The sequence below is a fragment of the Lytechinus pictus genome, chromosome 16 (assembly GCF_037042905.1).
Source record: "Lytechinus pictus isolate F3 Inbred chromosome 16, Lp3.0, whole genome shotgun sequence".
Lineage (NCBI taxonomy): Eukaryota > Metazoa > Echinodermata > Echinoidea > Temnopleuroida > Toxopneustidae > Lytechinus > Lytechinus pictus.
The window spans coordinates 28,384,275-28,402,531 of NC_087260.1; the positions used below are offsets into that span (position 1 = coordinate 28,384,275).

The following is an 18,257-nucleotide window of genomic DNA, read 5'->3' on the forward strand; positions in this document are numbered from 1 at the left end:
TGAAAAACGGGTATTTTTATACCGCGCAGTCATCGCAGCGCACCGTGTGGAGTGTACATTGCCGTTCATTTTTGCACGGCGAGGACGATTCCCCTTCTATTCCATGAAAATGACATGAATTCCGGGCATAATGTAAACAAAATGGAGGTTGATAACTCATATAAGGGCTACCCGCCCCTCTTCCAGAGATAAAAGTTACTTGTAGAATAATTTCACCCAAAAACCCTCCTCATAGTAAAACATTCGTGGTGTATATACTCTGCGTTTTACCCAAGTCTACCCGCTTGATAAAGCACGGTTCATATTTTTCAGATTTTTAAGCATTTTTTTAATCTAATGATAATTTTGATGCCATAAAATTATTTTCAGGATCTCATACACACTTTTTTGGCAAGTGAGAAGCATAAACCAACATTCACTCTGGTCAATCTTAAAGTTACACATAACACAAAAGTTTATATACTACACATTGTTTAGCGTAATTTGTCTTTTCACAGATAGGTTTTAAGTAGCCAATCAAAGTTTGGTATCAAAGTGACGTCATATCGGCTTTAAATTATGTTCAGTCGATTCTACGCCCAAAATTACCCTTAATCAACATGTTAAAGTAAAAATATAAAACGGAATATAATTTTGGCGCACTTTCAACTCCTTCTGGCCCACTGTGCGACGGCGCGCCGCCGCGGCCGCGGCGGCGTCAACATCAACCTAAGGTTAAGTCAACCTAAGGTTAAGTTTTTAAAATGACATCATAACTTAGAAAGTATTTGGACCTTGTTCATGAAACTTGGACATAGGGTTAATCAATTATTACTAAACATCCTGCCTGAGTTTCAGTTCACATGACTAAGGTCAAAGGGCATTTAGGGTCAATGAAATTAGACCATGTTGGGAGAATTATTTTCAAAATCTGAACCGATGGTTAAGTTTGGGAAATGACATCATAACATCATTACATCATAGGCATAAGGTTGATCAGGTATTAGTAAACATCCTGCTTGAGTTTCAGGTCGCACGACCAAGGTCAAAGGTCATTTAGGGTCAATGAACTTTGGCCAAGTTGGGGGTATTTGTTGAATTACTATCATAATTTTGAAAATTTATGGATCTAGTTCATGAAACTTGGACATAAGGTTAATCAAGTATTAGTGTACATCCTGCCTGAGTTTCAGGTCACACGACCAAGGTCAAAGGTCATTTAGGGTCAATGAACTTTGGCCAAGTTGGGGGTATTTGTTGAATTACCATCATAACTTTGAAAAATTATGGATCTAGTTCATGAAACTTGGACATTAGGTTAATCAAGTTTCACTGAATATCCTGTGCGAGTTTCAGGACCATGGTCAATGGTCATTCAAGGTCAATTAACTTTGGCCGTGTTGGGGGTACTTGTTAAATTACCATCCTAACTCTGAAAGTTTATGGATCTAGTTCATAAAACTTGGACATAAGAGTAATCAAGTGTCACTGAACATCCTGTACGAGTTTCAGGTCACATGACTAGGGTCAAAGGTCATTTAAGGCCAATGAACTTTGGCCGTGTTGGGGGTATTTGTTGAATTACCATCCTAACTCTGTAAGTTTATGGATTTAGTTCTTAAAACTTGGAATATAAGAGTGATCAAGTATCACTGAACATCCCCTGTGAGTTTCAGGTCACAAAACCAAGGTCAAAGGTCAGTTAAGGTCAATAAACTTAGGCCATGTTGGGGTAATTGTTGAATTGCCATCATAACTTTGAAAGTTTATGGATAGAGTAAATGAAATGTGGATATGGGTGTAGTTGATAAGTTCAAATGTCATTTATGGTCAATGAACGTGATATTATGTCATTATATGAATGGTGTTTTTGTGAATGATTATTTTATAGTAGTTTTCAAAGTTAGCACTGCTGCTATATTAAATCGCGTAATGCAGGCGAGACTGCCAGAGGCGTTCCACTTGTTTTTGATACGCACTTTATATCGATGTAAAACATACTTCATTTCCTTATAGACTCTTATTGTATTTTACCATGCTATATATATTATGTGACATCCGAAATGATGTTACCTGGCGTTTTTGTTTTCCTTTTTTTTTTTGGTGGGGGTGGGGGTTAATAACAGAACTTTTTACTCGTTTAGTAACGAATGATCAATTGTCATCTCTCATTTATTGTAGAAATTCGACTAGCTGGAACAGGGAGTACATCCAGTCAAGGTCGCGTTGAAGTGTATGCCGGGCAATGGGGGACAGTCTGCGATGATAAGTGGGGTCAGAAAGATGCTGACGTTGTCTGCAGGCAGCTTGGGTTCTCTGGTGCACTTAATTTTACGGTACAAGCAGCTACATTTGGACCAGGAACTGGACCGATTAACCTGGATAATGTGAGGTGCACTGGCAGGGAAACTTCCATCTTTGAGTGCAACAACAACGGTTGGGGAATACATGATTGTCATCATAGTGAGGACGCTGGAGTCTACTGCATTCCTGGTATGAAAAAACATTTGTGACAAAAAGAAACGCCGAATAGAGATCGGTGAAGGATATGAGTGGAAATCGACTGTAAATTCAAGTTTGATATGATAGATTTCATTGAAGCTGAATAATTATAAATACTGTATAGAGGAGCATAAATGAAGGTTCGGAAAAAATCCGTCAAGGACTTTGGTAAATAACAAAACTTTTCTTTTTACCATTAATCAATATTTTTAAATGCTATGATTTTTTATGAAAAATTTATTTCGATATTTTAAAAAATAAAAAGTTGACGTTTTCATATAACATATTAATTTACAAAAATGTTACGTGAAAAATTTTGTATTCATAGTCTAAAAATGCTGAATACAACACATCGTTTGAGAAACATCTCCTTCCCGGGATATATGTTTCTATTTTGTGACGTCAAAGAGTTAAGCTTCGACTTTATTCTCCTTCTTCTTTCTTCTTCTTCTGCCGTGTCTCCTTCCTTCAATATCGACGACATAACAGTAACAATCATATCTCTCTTTCCCCTTTTCTCCCATTCATATTCCACAGGTCCTGTTGGGCCAGGTGAGTTTATTGTCTTTTAACTACTCGACATTAAGTCAAGATTACTATAATTAGATCACAAATAGTCAGAAAATCAAAGGAAAGTAAGAACTAAAATTATTTTGAGTGCAGAGTGCAAGTTTCGTAGCAAATGGAGATCGAGATTGGAACAATTAATCCTTGCCTTTTCGTCACCTCCGTATTGAACAACATTGTAGGCCAACCTCTTCTAAGAATTCTGCTATACTATACGAGAGTACAGTGGCAGCCCCCAGAGGGGTTGGAGATGGGTCATGGACGATTTCTATCTGAAAACGATACAGATGACAACAATATAAATATGATTATATAATTATCGGGGTTTTTTTTCTGAAACGGCCGTGCAGGATAAGTAGTAGCAGGATTAGCACTAGTCATACTATTAAGAGAAGCTGTCTTAGTAGTAGAAGAAGTACATGAAGTAGTAGTAGTAGTAGCAGTAGTAGTAGTAGTAGTAGGGGTAGTCATGGTAGTAGTAGTAGTAGTACTACTAGTAGTAGTAGTAGTAGAAGTCTTAGTAGTAGTAGTAGAAGTAGTAGTAGTAGTAGTAGTAGTAGTAGTAGAAGTAGTAGTAGTAGTAGTAGTAGAAGTAGTAGTAGTAGTAGTAGTAGTAGTAGTAGTAGTAGTAGTAGTAGTAGTAGTAGTAGTAGTAGAAGTAGTAGTAGTAGTAGTAGTAGTAGTAGTAGCAGTTGTTGTTGTTGTTGTTGTTGTTGTAGTTGTAGTAGGGATAGTAGTAGTAGTAGTAGTAGTAGTAGTAGTAGTAGTAGTAGTAGTAGTAGTAGTAGTAATAGTAGTAAAATAGTTATCATCAGATCGTCGCAATTCTCTTTCAGATATTCGTCTCGGAGGTTCTTCCAAGAAGAATGATACCCTAGGGTGGGGCGTTGTTGAGATAATGAGCGAAGGGGAATGGGGTACAATCTGTGGAACAGGATGGACACAAGAGGACGCTAATGTAGCTTGCAGACAGCTTGGCTTCTCTGGACCAGCCTTTTACCACTTTTCTGATTTTAAGTTCTTTGGAGCTGGATCTGGGGACATTTTGTTCTCCGATGTCGCATGTACAGGAGACGAGGATTCAATCACTGACTGCCCATTCAGTTCGTCTGTGGACCCTACCTGCACCCATGATCAAGACGCAGAGGTTCTATGTCTTGGAGGTAATACTTGCGACACAACTTTTTATTTTTATATATCTTCATAATCATATACCAATTTTAGGTGCAGGTTTTGATTTATTCCAATATGTTTCCGTAGGAGGCCAAAAACTGATTACCAGTAGGTATCGTTTGATTGTTATGTACATGATATATTACATAAAATCATATATCAGTTCATGATTGATTCCTTAAATATTATACTTCATTTTAACAGAATATGAATTATTCAGTTCCCAAAAAAATTTAGAGAACTTTGAATCAAGTCTATAAACCAATTAAAAAAATATTAATAAAAAGTTAACATGTTTTAAAAGATGGTGATATTTTTCAAAAACAAACAGAAGCAAGATTAGGCACTCACACAATCTTCACATACTGAATTATAAGGAATGATGATTACGAACGATAACGAGTGTTATTGTTGTGATTAGCATAGACTTTGAAAAAAAAGTGTTTTAGTGAGAAGACGAATTTCTTTCATTTTTATTAACCCTGACTGTAAGTATTTAAAGAAAAATTAAATCCAGAAGCTTCTTTTCAGAATAATGTTACAAATACTGTATATACTTCAATACTGACTTAACTTATCGTTTCCCCCCTTTCTATTCATTTCCACTTGTCACAGCTTATGAAGGTCCAGGTGAGAATTGTCTTTTATTTTCTTAGTGTGTAAGAGTATTATCAATTATAGTCAGTTTTTTTTTATGGGGGAATGGACACATTGGGGACAATGACCGAATAAAATGGCCTTGAAATTGACCGCGTAAGGACACGTGTCGTCTCCAACCGCGTAGCCAGGATTTCATTTTGGAGGGGGCGGTAAATGCACGCGAAGCGTGCGAACACTTACAGAGCGCGCGAAGCGCGCTCCCTAGGGGGTGGGTGCAGGGAGGGGGAGTTTCCCCCTCCTGCGCGAAGCGCGAAGCTTTTGGTGTTTCATAAATTAAAATGAAAAAGAGCCGTCTCTCTTGTCTCTAGTACCTATATCAGCTCCAATTCAGTTGACTTTATTGTGATTTTGAACCTTGTTTTCAAAAGTGATTGTGAACGCACAAAAAGGAATACAATGGAGGAAATTAAAATCATAATAACCCCGCGCGAAGCGCGGAAGCTAAAGCGTTTTATCAATTTTTTTGCCATGAAAAGGGTCCCGAGAAAAGGGTATTCTCAAAGATATATTGAATACTTCCCTTGGAAATATCAGATTTGATTACAAACAATTTAGCGACAGTGCATACCTTTAACTCGCAAAACAGAGGAGAAGAAGTGTATATGCCGGGAGGAAGATATTCTTCCCCGCGCAGAGCAATAAAACTCTGAAATTTCAAAGGGCGGACGTTTCATCAAATGCAGATATAGCTAATACCCCATCGGCTCTAATTCAATTGATTTCCTAAGATTATTGAACTTCATTACAAGAAAAATAGTGCGCAAAAAGTTGAAACTTATATAAAAAAGGATGCCTAATTTATTTGACTTATCCTGAAGCGCTTCATTTTGAAGTATCATTCAAAATTTCAAACTGAGGGCGCGAAACAGGACAGGAGATGAATGTGCAGGGAAATAACATGAAGATTAATAGAATTTGAAAAAAAAATTGTACTTTTTTATATAATACGACACGAATTTTATACATTCCTCTTTTTAAATTAGGAACATGTTTGCCCCAAATTATGGTTGTTTAGTAATGACCTGAAAAGCGGGAGAAGTTGACTTTATGGAGGTGACGGCAGAAATTTATATAAAGATTTTACCCGCCCGGAGCCGACCCGACCAGAAGTTGCGCGATCAATAAAAAAAAGATAACTTCATATACTTCGGCCTAACCTTACTCTAATTCCATGCCCTAATCTATACATTTGAACTTTAACTGGCAAGAAACACATATAGCTGAGGTGGAAAAGCAGGGTTAGAGAAAGGGTGGGGAAACAATGGAGAACTTCAATATTGTCATTTAACCGCGCGCAGCGCGGAAGCAAAATTCATATATAGATTTAAAGCAAGAGTTTCTCTTTTGAGAAAAAAAATAAAGAATAAAAAGAAAAAAAAAACGACAAAGCTACCTTTCTTCCCTTTCCTCCCTTCCCTTTTCCTTTTTTCCTCTCTTTTTTCCCTTCTTTTTTTTTCTTTTTGGGGACGTTTGGGGGGGGGGCGACCGCCCCCACCGCCCCCCCCCCTGGCTACGCGCCTGGTCGTCTCCCTCTCCGAATTACTTTAGAAGGAATGGTAATTTTAGGTTGCTCTTAATAACCTCTCCCTAAAGTGATTCGAAAAGAGCCAGTTATTTCGTAAAATTAATTGACACGCAAAATTATGACATCGCACAGGGCAGTAATCGTGCTTTGAGTGGTGTTTTATCAGATAATTGTTCCTCGGGTGGCGAACGATTTGCGACTGGTAACGTCATACGTTACCCTGCCTGGCAGACTTGTTAAAGTTCACACCCGAAGAATCAAAACTATTTTATAATTAATTTTTGTGGTCATCATTGTAAAGGGGAAGGATTACTTATCATATATCTAACTTCACTTTTTTAAATAGTGATTAGAATTTGCAGAAATCGGCTCTCAAAAATTATTTATTTTCACGCCATATTTCTGCCTTCCACCGGTCCTCTTTCGAGCTCCAGCTGAGTGACGTCACACAATGAGCGGTGAGCAGCTGAGCTGACAGCAGCCCATTGAAGACGACCTTTCCAATCAACGTTTTTTGCTCTTAGAATTGTTTAGATTGGTCTTGTTATATAGATAAAAGTTTGAATTTACTGAACAGTGAAATAAAATGCACATTTAACGTATTTTGGTAACCTATATTCCCGGGCCTATATTTAGCTTAGAAAAAATGATTTTTTTTTTTCAAGAAATATATGTGAATAAACAAAGCACATTTTCACTTAGAAATTACACTTGCGTCACATTAATATTATAATCAATATAAAGCATAGACATTCTTCTTCACGACTGAACAAAAATTATGAAATTTCATTACGTAGCAAAGTCAGGAACCACAAAAAACACGGCAATATCCATCGCGAAATGATTGGAATTGCAGTTGAATTGCCGAAGCATTATGAGGCAACAGCGGCGAATGGTCTTTTTTGATATATCCTTAAAAACCCATTCGCGAGTCAAAAGCGGTCTGTGGCCAAACCGGTATAACGTTGTTTTGATGAGTACGAGGACCCTGGTACGAACCTCGTGACATTTATTTTGTTCGGGGATTTTTAAAAAAATCATTATTCCTTCCCCATTCCTACCCAGCTCTTTTTTCTCTTTTTATTTTCATGTGAGATTCTATTCAGACCTGCATTTATTAAATCGTACTTCTTAATTGCTGCTTTTGATTTTCAAGTTCTTGATTAGATTCACACTTATTTGGGCAAGGATGGGAGGGGTAGAGGATGAGTTAAATGTCAAGTCCACATCAAGTAAAAATTATTTGAATAGAGTAATTTCCCTTGTTTTTTTACTCAAAACAGTTATAAACACAAAACAATGACATGCAAATTAGAGTTGATTATGTCACATCTTATTCATTTCAAATTTTGTTTAGCATTTTATTTTTTATTATTTAATTTGAATCAGTTTTTATGAAATTTTCTGAATTTTTTTTTTATTCAAATGAATTTTTGGTTGGGTGGACTTCTCCTTTACTCTTCACATGGAATGCATAGCAATATTTATCCAGAAACAAAATTCTCTTAAAATGTGCAAACCAGTAATTGGACACATGTTCACTTTCCTTTCATCCAGGCCACTTCCTCGATCACATCCACCAGGCTTACAGTCTTATAACAAACATGATGCACCATCACACAACTGCAAACAACATTCACAGTGCTTCACAATAAATATTTCACTTTTGTTCAAACATGCAATGAATATTGTGGAAAACAAATAAAAGGCGTACCCATATTCCAATATCATTTTAATTTCCTACCTCAAATCGTAAAATGTGACATTTTGCGAAATGTCGCGTATATGACAACCTAGTTGAAAAACAGGCCATTTCACAGGAGGTTTTTCATGTAGGAATCTGAAATGGCTCCCACATAATCCTGATATATTCCTCTTTCGTGTGAAAGGGTTCAAAGTAGATAAAAGACAACTTTCAGGAGGTTTATAGAATGATTATTCCTCGAAATAGGCCAAAAATCCATGTTTTTTTGCATTTACATTAGAAACATCTAGATTTCCGTGGATTTCCGTCTAAATTCTATAAACATCATTTTTCCCGATGTCTAAGCTTTAAGTCGATACCAAATTTAGCTGCCCGTTTTTGCCCGTTTTCATGTTAGAGCCGATTTTACTTGACACAACACCCCCAAAAACCTGTTCAAAAGCGGTTATTTTTATACCGCGCAGCAATCGTAGCGCACGGTATGGGTTTACATTGCCGTTCGCTTTTGCACGGCGAGGACGATTCCTCTTCCATTCCATGAAAATGACATGAATTCCGGGCATAATGTAAACAAAATAAAGGTTGCTAACGCAAATAAGGGCTATACCCACAACTCTTCCAGAGATAAAACTTACTTGTAGAATAATTTCAGCAAAAAAAAAAACACTCCTCATATAGTGATACATTCGTGGTGTTATATACTCTGCGTTTTACACAAGTCAACACAGCTAGATAAAGCAGATCTTAAAGGTTTTTTTTTTAATAAATCTAATTAATGATCATTTTGATGCCATAAAATTATTTTCGACATCTCATGCACACTTTTTATGCATTTGAGAAGCATAAACCAACATTCTCTCTGGTCAATCTTAAAGTAGCACATAACACAAAGTTTACTACACATTGTTTAGCGTAATTTGTCTTTTCACAGCTAGGTTTTAAATAGCCAATCAAAATTTGGTATCAAGGTGACGTCATATCGGCTTTAAATTATGTTCAGTCGATTTTACGCCCAAAATTACCCATAATCAACATGTTAAAGTAAAAATCTAGCACGGAATATAATTTGGCGCACTTTCAACTCATTCTGGCCCACTGTGCAGCGGCAAGCAGTGAATGGGCAGCTACAGCTTTGAGTTTTTCAATAAACACTGACTCACTGACTGACTGACTGGAGCAACACAACCCACGACGCCTGTCCAGTGGACAAAATCGGTCTTTACAATTCCCAGTTCAATAAAAACGGGCAAAGTAACACAGTTCTGGTTCACTTTTGGTCGGATATCGGATATCACATTACATGAAGAAAACGGTAAATTCTGAAGATATTGAACAGGTCAGTAAGGTGATTCAGTGTATTATGCACAGAGGGATGATGAGCTCGACGATTGTGTGACGTCATTATTCTCGACTGTTTTCACTGCGTGAACTGTCGGTCTGGGGGCGGCTGGGGGGCTGAGAAGGGTCTCTAAAGACTCTAATAATGTCATTTCTTGCATTTCCACGACATCTATAAGACTTTTTAGTGACATATTTGTGTATAAAAAGACAAGACCTTTCCATCCATATATAATTTGTCTATAATCATCACTTTCGTGAATTTTCTTCGTGTGTGTACTTTAAACTCCATGTAAATCATGTTAGACTTGGACTCTATTAGACTAATCGTTTCTATAGATTCGGGAGGGTTTTTTCTCAGGTTAAGTATCAAACCAACATCATAACTTATTCGTATATTTACATCTCATTCAGTGGTTCGACTTGGTGGAACCAACAGTGATGAGAGCAAAGGATGGGGTACAGTTGAGATTTACAGGAATGGCGAATGGGGGACCGTCTGTAGCAGTGGATGGACTCAAGAGGATGCCAACGTCGTCTGCAATCAACTCGGCTTTCCCGATGATGCATTCTACAACCTTCCCGACTATGACTTTTTTGGACCTGGTTCTGGATCCGTTGTGCTCACCGAGGTCGCCTGCACGGGCGATGAGTCTTCTGTCCTGGACTGCCCATCATCTACTGCCGATGGATCTAACTCTAATTGCGATCATGACCATGATGTCGAGGTCTTATGCACGCCCGCAACAGGTAGGTGATTACCCCCACCTCGATGCGGATCAATGGGGCCCGAAGTGGCACCCGCCCCCACTCCCCCTCCCCCTCCCTTCGTTTCACATTCCTTAAAGCGTCTCTTTTTTTTTCAGTATTGATATGATAGAGCCGGGTGATAAAGTACCAAAGCGATGACGTCAGTGTGTCATGGCGGCCTGTATGGTTCTAATCAAACGACACCGAAGCAGGGGCGGATCCAGCCTTTGCCAATAGGGGGGGGGGGCCAAATTGGCCGCTCGAAGATGATTTTTGGTTTCTTTGAAGGGGTAGTCCTAACAGTCACTTTTTAGTTTTATTCTTATTAATCAACATAAACATATAATATCATAATCCTTATTTATATAATGCGAGCGCGAAGCGCGAGCTTAATTTTTTGGAAATCTTGTGTTTATTTTCCTTAAATTTGAACATTCTTGGCAATGTTTTATATCCTGAAAAAGATGTGTGTGCAACTAAATAATTACTACGAACGCGAAGCGCGAGCAGAAATGAACTGATGGAAAAGGTAACGATTGCATGCAGTTAGCCATGAAGACGTTACATATTTAAAAAATCAAATAATGCGAGCACGAAGCGCGAGCTGAAATTTTTGACATTTTTACCCGAAGAATGGAAATTCTAAGCACTTTTTGTAACTTAAACGGAATAGGTATGTAACTAAACAATGCGAGCGCAAAATTTCTAGATTTAGACCTACTGAACGAGACACTCTATTCATGTTTTTGTAAATCATGAAAAGGATGAGTAATTGGTGATCTTCCTTACATTAATAATGCGAGCGCAAAGCGCGAGCAGAAAATTTTTATATGCGTTTTGAACTGATCGAAAAGGTACCTGTTAAGGACTGCCACTTAGTCATGCAGACATTACATATTTCAGCAATCAAATCATGCGAGCGCGAAGGGCGAGCTGAAAATTTTTTGACATTTCTACATAAAGAATGGAAAATTTTAACCAATTTTTATAATCGTGAACAAGATAGCTATGTAACTTAACAATTGATGCAAGCGCGAAGCGCGAGCGGAAAAAAATTCAAGATTTATACCTAAAAACGGGACACTCTATTCATGTATTTTAAACCATGAAAAGAATGAGTAATAGGGGATATTTCTACATTAATAATGAGAGCACAAAGTGTGAGCAAAAAAAAAATTATATTGAGATCTGAAACTGCATAATGATAATGTCCTTAGGACATGTCATCATATGAAAATGAAGACTGTCTGCCTATTCCTCTTGGTAAGCTCGAGATGAAACAAAAGGGACAATTCAATTATTAAATTAATATCTTATTCCTTAATGTCTAATGAGGGCGCGAAATCTGATGAAATGATGGCCTGAAAACTGGACATTTCAATCACTTTTGTCATTATAACTAGGATGCATTATTAACCATTAATGCGAGCGCAAATTGTGAGCCTAATTTTTTTTATACACTGTCATGAAAAGGGGATTTAAGTAGTTTGTTGTATAATCAATATTGAGACATACAAAATGCGAGCGTGCAGCGCAAGCTGATACGTTTCGACAATCAGACCTGAAAAGGGATATTTTGACAACTTTATGGAATACACGAAAATAATAGGTACCTGATAAATCAAAATTTTCGAGCGCGCAGCGCGAGCAGAAAGTGATAATATTCAGACCATAAAACTGACATTTTTACAGAGCACTTTTTAAAAATCAATTTCTAAATCACACGAAATAATGAAAGTTCGATTTCCGAGATGAAATGTGTTTTGTATATTATATATTGATATTCAAACTCCATATTGAACAAGATATGTAAATCACCTAAAATGCAATGCGAGCGCGAAGCGCGGGCGAAATTTTTATTTAGTGACATGAAAGATTTTCTTAATTTTCTTAATTTTCCAAGTCTTCCCCTCATCTTATTTTATTCACTTGTCTTCTTACTCTTTTGTTTCCCCCTTCTTTTTTTCTCCTCTCTCTTCCTTTTTTTCTTTTTTTCTTTCTTTCGCCTTTTTTCTTTTTTTTTGCTCTGCCAATAGGGGGGCCCGGGCCCCTCGGGCCCCCTGGATCCGCCTATGCCGAAGGCCGTTTCATAAGCTGTTCGTAAGTTAGGAGCGACTTTTAAAAAAGTCTGGGTGATCCTTTCTTACGCGCTAAACCATCGCCAATTTATTATACCATATATCACAAGAAAGGATCACCAGTCGTTCTTAAAGCCGGTGTTAACTTACGAACAACTTTATGAAGGGGCGCCTTGTTATGACTCTCAGAATGATGGTAACAACCAGGGACAAAACACATCACCAATTATGCAAATACAAATGTGCAGCTGCGACTCAGTTTAGAACCAGCTGGTTCGTTGTCATGACATCGTTGCGTCACACTTCGGTACTCTATTTCACAAATCTCGGTTCGCGCTTTGTGCTTGTATTTATTAATCATAATCATTGAGATATGCATCCTGTTCACGGTTGCAAAAATTTCTTGAATTATCCTGTTTTTAGGTCTGAGCATTACAGAGTTTGAGCTCGCACTGCGCGCTATCAGTTTGATTACTGATACAGTATTCCTCTTCGTTACTTTCTTCACACAGTCCTTAAAATATTCTTATTTCATGTCAGTGTATAACACTTTCGGCTCTCGCGCTCGCATCATTTATTTATTTAGTTACACAACATTTTCAGGCGAGCTCGCATTTAATTAGGGAGATGCTCGTCAGCAGCACCACTTTGGGCTCACATCAATTGCTTATACATATACGCATTAATGAAAACTTTGCATAAATATCCGGTTTAAAGTCTTAATATTAAGTCAGCACGTGCTTTTAATTCCGTGGAATTCAAATCATTTCAATAAAAAAATTATATTTATTGATGATCATACAATATCGTACATGAGAAAAAAAACAACTGGAACCTTCAAGTCGATTTCGAGTTTCTTCGAGGATTTTTAAGCGTCTTGAGCCCCCCCCCCCCCCCCCGAAACAATTGCAGCGCCCGGGCGTGCATGTGTATAGTGGATGCCATAAACAGAAACGAATGTGTAAATCATTTTTAAAAAAAAATTCTATTTGCTATTTTTCTTAGCAATTTCATATACAAATCCACCAACATTTATTATAAATAATAATGTACAAAACATACTAACTTTAGCTTTCTCCCCCCCCCCCTCTCTCTCTCTCTCGCACTTTTTCCCTCTCTTCCCATCTCTCACTTGTATTCTTTTTTTAATTTTTCTTTCTTCAACCTTTCTCTTCTACATTCATCTCCCCCCCCCCCCTCCCCCTCTTTCTCTCTCTCTCTCCGCCATTTCCCTACATTCTATCAGGCGCCAGTATTAACGATCTGGTGTGGTTGTTCAAGAAGGGAGACATGAAACAGCAAGAAAAGGTAAGGATCGATTAAACGCTAAAGTCACAACTCCAGGGCTCCGTCTTACAGAGAGTTACGATTGATCCAATCAATCGCAACTATGGAAAGCCAGCAAAGTCAACATATGAAATGCATGTTTGTTCAAAAAATTCTAGAAATGAATGCATATCCATAAATTCATTGATTTCTTGACAATTTGGGGTGTTCTCCTTTGTTTACAAAGGACATTTTGCAAATTTCCTGTAGAAAAAATTATGACACTGATGGATTTCCATAGAGTTATGATTGATTGGATCAATCAACTATAGATGGAAAGCCAGCAACGTCAACATCTGACATAGACGTTTGTTCGAAATATTTTCTTGATAATTATGTATATTTATACATTCAATGTTTTCTTTACGATTCAGTTTGCCTTTTTTCAAAGGGCATCGTGCAAATTTCCAGGAGAAAAAAAACCAAGACAATGTTGGATTTCCATATTGTTTAAGATGATCAGATCAATCGTAACTCTTTGTATAAAGACGGGGCCCAGATCGACACAAAAGGTTATTACCTTACAATGACATACTATCGCTCGGTTTGGAGAAAGGTATGTTCATGTGACTGTCCCATACAGATAGAGACAATAGCTCCCAATAATCGCCTCCTAACAAGAATCCCTGTTAAATAACGAGAACTTTTTCAGGCTTAACCCGTTAAAATTCCCGCATTCACATCGCCCCGAAATATATAATATCCTTTGGGAGAAGTTCCTGAAGTTACGAACATGCACAGTATGCAATATGGTCTGATAAGCAAGCAAGGCGCGAGATTCAAAATCAATAGCTCAGCAGGGAGGGTTCCTCTTTTTATTTGGCAACCAGTCAATTTGACTATTTTCGCCATCATAAATATTATTATATTATTCACGTTTGCTTTCTTTGAAAGCTTTCTTTGAAAAATTGATTCCTATTCTCCGTCGTATCGTACTATCCCGTATACGTGTGTACAAAATTACCTGGTATTTTCTGATCGGGGTAAATTTTCCGATCAGTAAAATAATACCTGAAACTGACGAACTTCGAGACAGTCTGAAACCAGTGATCCAATCAGGGCCCCATTTCAAACGTTACTATTATGACAATCCGGTGCAATCCAATCGACCAGCCAATCAAGAATCAAGATTATGCCGGGGAGGGGGGGGGGCATGCGTGACCATGGGGTCCCGAAAAGCACCCTAAACAAGTAAAACATATTCTGAAAATGCACCCCTTAACAAGTATTGGCGTGTGAAACCCTACCCTTAACCACTTATTCAATGAACAAGGTTATGATATAACCTTGTTCTCTGTTATGTCTCCATGTGTGGCAAAATAAGGGTGGCAATGTTTGGCTTATTTTCTCTTTTTTTTCTTTGGGACAAATGCTTGATTTTTTTTTTACACAGACAGTTTCCATAACACCTATTCATCATGCAACTTGGCTTTTAAGTAAATTGGATTCTTTAAATTATTTTTTTCTCAATTAAAAAGAGAGATTGAAAAATGAAAATTTTCTTACAAAATTACTTTCCACCAATAGAGGGCGTACACAAAAATATGCCAAAAATTCAAGTTTTTGAGCGCTCTGGTGAATACAAAAATTATTCCCAAGTTACTGATGAAAAATAAATTGCAAATGTATGGAAATTTGTAATTTTGGTCATAAAAGTGATATTTTGATAATTTTTAAAGTGTGTGCTCTGTACAGCATTGGCATACCATAGTCATACCTGTAGATTCCCCACAGGCAGGATGGTTGCAGTGAGCTAGTACCCCAACAAGTATTGGAAACAAAACGATACCCTTGGCAAGTATTTCCTAAATTGAACCCCTAAACAAGTACAGCGATATTTTAATGTCACGGACGTCGGTTTTACCTTTACCTACAAATATTGGGCTTGGAACGGCCCCACCTCCCACACCTCGCGCAAATCGGACTCTAATCACGTATAGTGTTGACTGTTGGGCAAAAAGTACATCCTTTATATAATATTTCAGTCTTTTTACCCTTGCACATTTTGACCCTAAACACGTAGCTTTCCTTGCGAAATAGATACCCCTTTTACATTATTTTGGTGCTTTTGACACCCTTATTACGTTACGTACGTAACGTGCCCTATCTCGAAAAAGACATCCTTTTTACGTGTTTTTTGGTCGCGCATGGTATCCACTCGTCAAGTGGCGCCCCGGGAGATTATGTGGAACTTATACCGTTGGATATAAGATTCCATAATTGTATTTTATGCAAAATAAAAGGGGACAGGTGAGCTTTATAAGGATTATCATGCCAGATAAAAAGGAGTCTTCACCGACTTTTCCGGTCATTGGGCATATTGGATTAAGTTATTTAGGATGTCACCCCAATACTATTTACTAGCGAGTGCCTTGACATCTAGCAAGACTTGAAGCTATAAACACTGCTATCCTCCAAATTAAGGTGAAAATGGGTACCGACAGCAAAGAATCGATTTCAAACTCAAGATCTTTACAGTCTGATCATGTCGAAAATTTTTAGTACTGGGAGCGTCTTGTTAGTCAATTCCATATTACTTATCATGCTTATGGGCTAACATTAGTATTACAGACCCCCATTCACTCACGTGTTAAATCATATAGCTCATCAAAAAAATCATCAAAAATCATCCCACAATAGATTTTGCTTTAATTCACTGTCATTGGTCACAATTAAGAGTACATCAAAACTCTCATTATGTTAATCGTGTACTTGTCCAGCTCAATCAAAAGTTAAATGGCCTGAAATAAGACTAACCATAATTTCGGTCACTGCATATTGTGAATAATAATTATAAAATACAAAAATGCTGTCTAGCCTCTCCAAAGGCCTTGATTATGAAAAAGTATGAACATGACATTATTTCTCTCATTTATATTGTGATATACTGTCATTTTGTCTATTTTCAATGAATAAAGTCATGTGATCTTTACTTACGCATTACATGCTATGCGCGCGGATGAATTACTCTCATATGCCCTTAATATCATCAGTTTCTGATAGGTCACGTTATAAATCTGTTTGGTCCAAAACTTTTCGTGAACACCGTCAAATTAATTTACCATAGCCGTTTTTCTCTTTTTTTTTTCTTTTTTTTTTGTTTGTTCAGATGGCCGATCTGGAAATGCAGCTAAAGGAGGCTGATGAGAAAAAGAGCGCTGACCTGAGGGAGAAAGATGTCGTGGAAGCTCTTGTCAATCTACTGTCAAAACTCAAGCAGAAGTAGACCTAACGACGATAAATAACCATGACAACGGACGTACTCAACTGGTGGCGGCTTGTTATAAGGATGAGATTTTTATAACCCTTTCCTGTTAAATAGCGTTTACAAATTCTCTTTATATCGTCATGGCAAACTAGGAATGATGACAGTTTAATCATGGAAGAGTAGAACGATTGTTACATGGCGAAAGACTTTTGCAAAAGATACGACAAAAATTCATATTATGGTTTCTTTTTAGATTCCTTATGCCAATATTGTTTTCGAGTACATGGCCAAACCGCATAAATTGTCCAATATTTTACAAATAACCCACAGATCGCCTCATACAATGTCAAAAGGACATTATTCATACGTATGTCAATGTAGAAGCATCAACCATAATTAAACAACAACAACAAAACAGCCCAGGGTCGCCTGACCTGGTTGATAGGGGACTTACGATTTACGATGGTAGTTTGTAGAACCGCAATCCATCTTTGTGATTTCTACGTACGACATCATTGAAAAAATTGTGTTATCGTCATCCCGGGGACTTGTTAGTGACTACCATTTACTTCCCTGGTAATCCAGTCAACAGTCGTGAATCGTCTTAAATCGTAAGCTCACTCTTATAACCTTTGAGATAAATTTTCATAAAGGTTAGACTAATCAAAATTTTCTATATCTGCTCTAATCCAAACTGATTAAAATCAGATTGTCTTCAATAAAGATTCTCCCACCCCAGTTACCAATATCATTACTTGTTTCCTTTTTTTAATTCACACCGGGCAGACACTGTAAAAACTGTGGTGTTAAGACTGACACCATTTGATGTGAATAGAGGACCACACCCTGAGGTGTTAAAACTACACCCTAGATATTGAACATAACACCAAAGAGTGCAAATCAGTGTTGTATAACACCTGGAGGTGTTAAACTAACACTGACAATTCAACACCGGTGTAAAATAACTGGTGTGGTCCTCTATGTACACCGGATAACACCACAGTTTTTGCTGTGCAAGGTCGTATAATTTTCCTAGTATATATTTTTAACAATTGATGATATTTTAAACTTTCTATTAAAATATGATAATGCAAAAGTTTAGTTTTATACTAGTCTCATTTTTATATGTTAACTGTTTATGTATTCATGTTTGTTTTATTAGTGTGTGTGGTTGTGTGGGTGTTTAAAAAAAAAACTATTTACCTGGAAATGGCAAGCATACACACTTGAAATGTTGGGCAACATACTGTCCACTGTTGGTAATATATATATATATACACAACAAAAAAAGTAAGTCCCCCCTAAATCAAATTGCTGTAACTTTTGAACGGAATTATTTTGAGATATGATATTTCGTAGGTGGTTTTCTACACTCATTAAGCAACTCCTGGGGGAAAATGAGATTGATCAGTTGGGTCATGCGTGAGTAAATAAATATTGAATTAA

General features: G+C 37.3%; 1 protein-coding gene across 1 annotated transcript in view; it reads left to right on the forward strand.

The window, feature by feature from the left end:
• Positions 1–17,907, forward strand: part of LOC129279272 (deleted in malignant brain tumors 1 protein-like) — a 32,980-nt gene extending 15,073 nt beyond the window's left edge. The window contains exons 3-9 of the mRNA XM_054915363.2: positions 2,161–2,472; positions 3,019–3,033; positions 3,885–4,211; positions 4,837–4,851; positions 9,864–10,199; positions 13,524–13,585; positions 16,713–17,907. Of these exons, the coding sequence (XP_054771338.2) occupies positions 2,161–2,472; positions 3,019–3,033; positions 3,885–4,211; positions 4,837–4,851; positions 9,864–10,199; positions 13,524–13,585; positions 16,713–16,829 (1,184 nt within the window). The 3' untranslated portion in view covers positions 16,830–17,907. The remainder of the gene's footprint in view (positions 1–2,160; positions 2,473–3,018; positions 3,034–3,884; positions 4,212–4,836; positions 4,852–9,863; positions 10,200–13,523; positions 13,586–16,712) is intronic.
• Positions 17,908–18,257: the final 350 nt, after the last annotated feature.